Source organism: Rhinoderma darwinii, chromosome 1 (genome assembly GCF_050947455.1).
Source record: "Rhinoderma darwinii isolate aRhiDar2 chromosome 1, aRhiDar2.hap1, whole genome shotgun sequence".
Classification (NCBI taxonomy): domain Eukaryota; kingdom Metazoa; phylum Chordata; class Amphibia; order Anura; family Rhinodermatidae; genus Rhinoderma; species Rhinoderma darwinii.
The window spans coordinates 406,571,502-406,577,622 of record NC_134687.1 but is presented as its reverse complement, the minus strand read 5'-3'; the positions used below and the strand labels follow the sequence as shown (position 1 = coordinate 406,577,622).

At 48.8% G+C, this 6,121-nt stretch overlaps 1 protein-coding gene across 2 annotated transcripts in view; it reads right to left on the bottom strand.

The window, feature by feature from the left end:
- Window positions 1-243: 243 nt before the first annotated feature.
- The window catches only part of LOC142742717 (dehydrogenase/reductase SDR family member 4-like), a 29,642-nt gene continuing 23,764 nt past the window's right edge, over window positions 244-6,121 (bottom strand). For both annotated transcript variants that reach the window (XM_075852771.1, XM_075852780.1), the window contains one exon: window positions 244-434. In XM_075852771.1, coding sequence (XP_075708886.1) covers window positions 320-434 — 115 coding nt within the window. In that variant the 3' untranslated portion in view covers window positions 244-319. The remainder of the gene's footprint in view (window positions 435-6,121) is intronic.

The following is a 6,121-nucleotide window of genomic DNA, read 5'->3' as shown; positions in this document are numbered from 1 at the left end:
TGGTCAAAAAGTAAAACAGGCCCAGTTGTCAATTAAGAAAGTCATTAGCATAAAGCTAAAATAGGTCATAACTCCGTCAAAAATGATAGTTTTTCTAAACAAAAAACACTGCTGTAATCTACATTAAAGCGCCGATCATATTATGCACAAGAGAGGCTACTTATAATGCGGTGACAGAGCCTCTTTAACCTCATTTTAGCTACTACAGCATGGTTTTGTATTCATAATACATAAAAAAAAATCTTTAACATAAACAATTCTGTAAAATATATTTAACATCAAGCTAAATATTGTCGCTAAGAAAAAAAAATGTACATGTTCATAGACGTGAGTGCCCCCCTCCTGAAACCACTAGTGTTTCCCCGGTGATAAATGTAGCATCAGGAGAGCAGAGGAAAGACACAGCTCCAGCACATTCTTCGGGTTCTCCGACTCTGAAGGAGACAAGAAAAGCATATTGTATCACTTGTAAGTTGTAACCTTCATTCAGAGGGCTGCAAGAAAGTAAGTCCTATAAGCAAATGGAATAGCTCCTCCACATGAATGAAAACATCACTGCTTTCTTTATAATGACCACACTGCAGGGGAAATGTAGCAGTACACGGCATATATAAAAGTCAATGTGAGACCATGTAAAAGGGCCCGAGTGGAAAACTCCTTTGGGCCGGGTTCCCACAGTCGGATACGCTGAATAAAAATCAAACACCGCGCCTGACCTGAAACCCGCAGTTTATTCCGTCCGCATATTTTTGGACGGATTTTCCGCTGCGGAAGAAAGCCTTTCATACTAACCCCCTCAGTCTTGTCTGCGCGTAGTCCGGCCTCCTACGTTGACGTTGCAGGCCATGTGATGCTGCACCCTGTGATTGGCTGCAGCGGTCACATGGGATGAAACGTCATCCCAAGAGGTTGGACTGCAGTAAGAAGGAGGGCGTTCTGGGTAAGTATGAATTTTTGTTGTTTTCCGTAATTGCGATTTATTTTTTTCGGCGTAATCCCTGCGAATACGCCGCAAAAGTCGCAACACTTGGCTTTCTGTTGTGGGATTTGCATCCCCATTGAATTCAATGGGGAATACCCGCAACAGAAAATTAATTAAAATCAATTAAATTCCTCACCACAGGTCAATTTATTAACATTTACGCTGCATTTTTTTCCGCAGCGCGGAATGAGATTTTCAAAATATTTTCCAGTTTGCTGCTACTGTAAATGTTGCGGAATTTCCGCACAGAATTCTGTTGCGAGAATTCCACAGTGTTTACGCTACGCGGGTACCCAGCCTTAAAAGGGTTTTCCCATGAAGGACATTTACGACACATCCACAGGATATGTCAAAAATGGCAGATAAATGCGGGTCCTACCTCTGGGACCCGCACCTATCTCTAGAACGGGTGCCCCTAATCCCCGTTCTAGCTTTTTGTGCTTACGCTGACACCCGGTCTCTTCCGGATTACATGGTCGGGAGTTACAGAAACAGCGTAACTTGCTTAACTACGCTGTGTGCGTAACTCCCATAGTAGTGAATGGCAGTTACAGAAGCAGCGCAGCATGCGAGCTACGCTGTTTCTGTAACTACTATTCAGTTCTATGGGAGTTACGGAAATAGCGTAGCTCAGCGAGTTACGCTGTTTCCGTAACTCCCAACCATGTCATTAGAAAGTGACCGGGAGGCAGCGCGAGCAGAATAAGCTAGAACGGGGTTTAGGGCGCCCCGTTCTAGAGATAGGTGCGGGTCCCATCTGCGATTTATGACATATTCTAGCGTCCATGGCCGCGGACCGCCGGATTTACCCCCACGCGGCCGCAGCCATGGATCTCTGAGCGCTGGCTCGCATCTCCTTCCTAGGAGACGCCAGCGCTCGTGCCCGTTCTTAAAGGGCCAGCGCGCACAAATGGAATCATCATTATCAACTGCCCATGATGCCCTGGACTATAAAAAGGGCCCTGCCCTTCTGATCCTTGCCTGAGCATTGTTAGTGTTCCCATGTCACTCTTGCAAATGGTCCCTTAGTGTTATCCTGTTCCTGTTGTACCTGTGCCCTGTATCCCGTGCTGTGTCCTTGTTCCAGAGCCTGTTAGTGTTGGAGTCGTGTCCCTCTGCACCTGCTGTCGTCTGCCACATCCAGTACCATCTGCCACGTCCAGTGTCATCTGCCATGTCCAGTGTGATCCGCCACGTCTGGCGCAACCTGCTGCACCTGCTGTCATCCGCCACGTCTGGCGTAACCTGCTGCATCCATCTTCATCCGTGCCAAAGCCTCGGCCACTGTCTGGACTATTCAGGTACCCTAGTGCAGGACTTTGTACTGCTGGGGTACTCTGTTGTTAGGCCAGCTGCCTCCCCGCTAAGGCGGTGCGACCTAGTAGGTCCACATACATACAGACCGTGACAGTACGCTCAGGCCATGGACCCCGCTGGTCAACCTGAGACCTTGACGACACAAGCCATGCTGGCCGAGATGCAAGACCTCCAGTCACGGCAAGACCAACTCCTCCTGTCGGTGAACGCCACGGCACATTGGCTGGTTGCCCAAACCACAGTCGTTACCGCACTTATTCCTGCTGTTCCTCCTGCTACACTTCCTGTCTGTACCAGTGCCGATCCCCTATGCTTCTTGCCGCTACCTCCTCGCTATTACGGAGACACAAGGACCTGCCGGGGATTTCTGAACCAGTGCCAGATCCACTTCAGCCTACATGCCAGGGCCTTGGGAACATCAGGGACCAGAGACCCGCGACTTGCAGTGCTTTTTACAGATTTTCCGTTCGATATTTGAGGAACCAGGGAGAGTTTCTTCTGCTGCTGCTTCCCTGCTGACCCTACACCAGAGAGACCTCTCCGTGGGCGAGTATGCCTTTCAGTTTCGTATCCTGGCTGCTGAACTGACCTGGAAAAACGAGGCTTTGGTGGCCACATTCTGGCAGGGACTGTCTTCTGGGATTAAAGACGAGCTGGCTGCTCGCGATTTGCCACCCTACCCGGGTTGACATGAAGATCCGGGAGCGTTCCCAAGAGGTTCTCCGGGAGAGACAACGCAGACGCACTTCTGGACTTTGTATTGCGACCTCGGAGGTTATATTGTGCGTTTGTGTCCCCAGAGGCCAGAGAGACCCCAGTGCCTAGGATTGGTTGGAGAGACAACCCTAGGTGGAACAGTACCAAATAAAGCATTCAGTTCCAAGTTGACCATTCCTGTGACCATATTATCCGGCGAGAAGACGCATCAGGTTTCTGCCTATCTGGACTCCGGGTTTGCGGCAAACTTCATCCAAAAGGAGCTAGTGGATCATCACCAGTTGCCCACAGTTCCCCTGGAGACATCTTTGGCTGTTGCCTCGCTGAATGGACTGCCTTTGCCCGATCCGACTGTATATAAGACCAAGCCGCTGAAGCTCCAAGTTGGAGCCCTTCATTCGGAACTAATTTCATTTCTTGTTTTGCCCAAAGCCATCAATCCTGTTCTGCTGGGCCTGCCTTGGCTTCGACTACATGCCCCAGTCCTGGACTGGAACTCCAGAGAGGTTCTCCAATGGGGCTCCAAGTGCCTCGGTCACGGTCTGTTGCGGATCCATCCTGTCCAGCCTCCTCTACCTCAGTCATTGGCAGGATTGCCCCCCCATTTTGCTCAGTTTGCAGATGTCTTAAGCAAGAGGGAGGCTGAGACGCTGCCGCCACATTGGATTTATGACTGCCCCATTGAACTGGTTTGAAATGCCTCTCTCCGTGGATGGGTATACCTTCTCTCCTTGCCAGAGACTCTATCCATATTGGCCTATATCAAGGAGAATTTGGAGAGGGGTTCCGCACGAAAGACCTCCTCCCCGGCCGGGGCCGGGTTCTTCTTCGTTACATGAATCCGGGTACGTGCCATTTCCTATGTACTAAATGCATATGGCTGCTTTGTTATCTAGATCCAGGTTGCACTGCTCTTAATCAGTCTCAGCTACATTGTTATGTTCTACTAACCTATATTTGCTAGTCACATTTGTTAATACCAGCTCATGGTGCTACTGATATTAGAATCAATTGATCTAATCCCTTACACACATGCTAACATTTATTGAGCTGCTCACTGAATCAACATTCAACCCTGGGTCCTTGTTACCTATTATTATCAGTATCCTTTTCATGTATTCTGTGTGGGCTGACGCCTTTTCACACTGTATGACTCATTTTTAACTGTTTGTCTTTCTATTTGTTAATAAAGAAAGTTTTTTCTATTACATATTATCTTGAGTGTACTTGACCTCTTTCTTCATAGGTTTCTTCGTTAAAAAGAAAGACGGATCTCTTCGACCCTGCATTGACTACCGTGGTCTCAACCAGATCACGGTCAAGAACAAATACCCATTGCCACTTATATCCGAACTGTTTGACCGTATACGAGGAGCAAGGGTTTTTTCAAAATTAGACTTGCGTGGGGCTTATAATTTGGTCCGAATCCGTCAAGGTGACGAGTGGAAGATTGCGTTCAACATCCGAGACGGGCACTACGAATACCTGGTGATGCCCTTCGGACTGTGTAACGCTCCTGCGGTCTTCCAGGAATTCGTCAATGATATCTTCCGAGATCTCCTCTATGTCTGTCTTGTAGTCTATCTTGATGATATTTTGATTTTGTCCCCAGATCCGACGACTCATCGAAGTCATGTCCGTAAGGTTCTACTGCGAATAAGGGAGAATCGTTTATGTGCAAAGCTGGAGAAGTAAGTCTTTGAAAAGAATTCTCTGCCTTTCCTGGGCTACATCATCTCTGATCAAGGTCTCAAGATGGATCCTGAGAAAGTAAAATCTGTCCTGGAAGGGCCACGCCCTCAAGGCCTGAGGTCCATACAACGTTTCCTGGAATTCGCCAATTTCTACCGGCAGTTTATGCCAAACTTCTCATCACTGACTGCTCCCATCTCTACCCTTACCAAGAAGGGTGTGAACGCCAAGGTGTGGACTCCAGATGCAGAATCCGCATTTATTAGCCTCAAAAAAGCCTTCACTTCAGCCTCGATCCTCTATCATCCTGACGTATCTCGGCAGTTTTCAATGGAGGTGGACGCTTCTTCTGTTGTGCAGGTGTATTTCTGTTCCAGAGGAGCTCCAAAGGAAAGGAAATAGTATGTGGCTATTACTTGAGACTTTTTTCTTCTGCAGAGCGCAACTACTCTATTGGGGATCGGGAGCTACTGGCCATCAAGTTGGCTCTGGAGGAGTGGAGACATCTGCTAGAGGGCACAGCTCACCCCATCCTGATCTTCACAGACCACAAGAACCTCACCTATCTCCAGTCGGCTCAACGACTAAACCCCCGTCAAGCCAGGTGGTCGCTGTTCTTCACCCGTTTCCAATTTGTGCTCAACTACCGTCCCGCTGACAAGAATGTGAGGGACGATGCCCTGTCCAGGTCATTTGAGACGTATGACACGGTGGAGTCCCTTCAAAGTATCATAGACCCGTCCTGCATCGTCACTGCCAATCCTTTGCAGGTTAGAGACATCCCTCCGAGGAGGACTTTTGTTCGGTTGGCAGACAGGAGAAGAATTCTCCGCTGGGGACACAGCTCTAAACTGGCTGGTCACGCTGGTGTTCGTAAGACCCGAGACCTGATTACTCGTCACTTCTGGTGGCCCACGCTACCCAAAGATGTTGTGGATTTTGTCTCTTCCTGCACGGTGTGTGCTTCTAACAAGGTTGCTCACTCCAAGCCTGCCGGCCTGCTCCAACCTCTGCTTGTACCCAATGCCCCCTGGCAGCACATTGCGATGGACTTTGTCACAGACCTTCCTCCCCCCGCAGGATGCAATACTGTCTGGGTGGTGGTGGACCGGTTTTTGTATATGGCACATTTTATACCGCTGACCGGCCTACCTTCTGCTCCTCGACTGGCGAGTCTCTTCTTTCAACACAACTTCCGTTTGCATCGCTTGCCCCTTCACATCGTGTCTGATCGGGGGGTTCAATTTACCTCAAAATTCTGGAGAGTCTTCTGTAAGCTCCTGGATGTGAGATTGGACTTTTCCTCAGCCTATTAAGCCCAGTCCAATGGGCAAGTCGAGAGGATTAACCAGATCATGGAGAATTATCTCTGTCACTTCATCTCCTTGCAGCATGATAACTGGGTACAGCTTC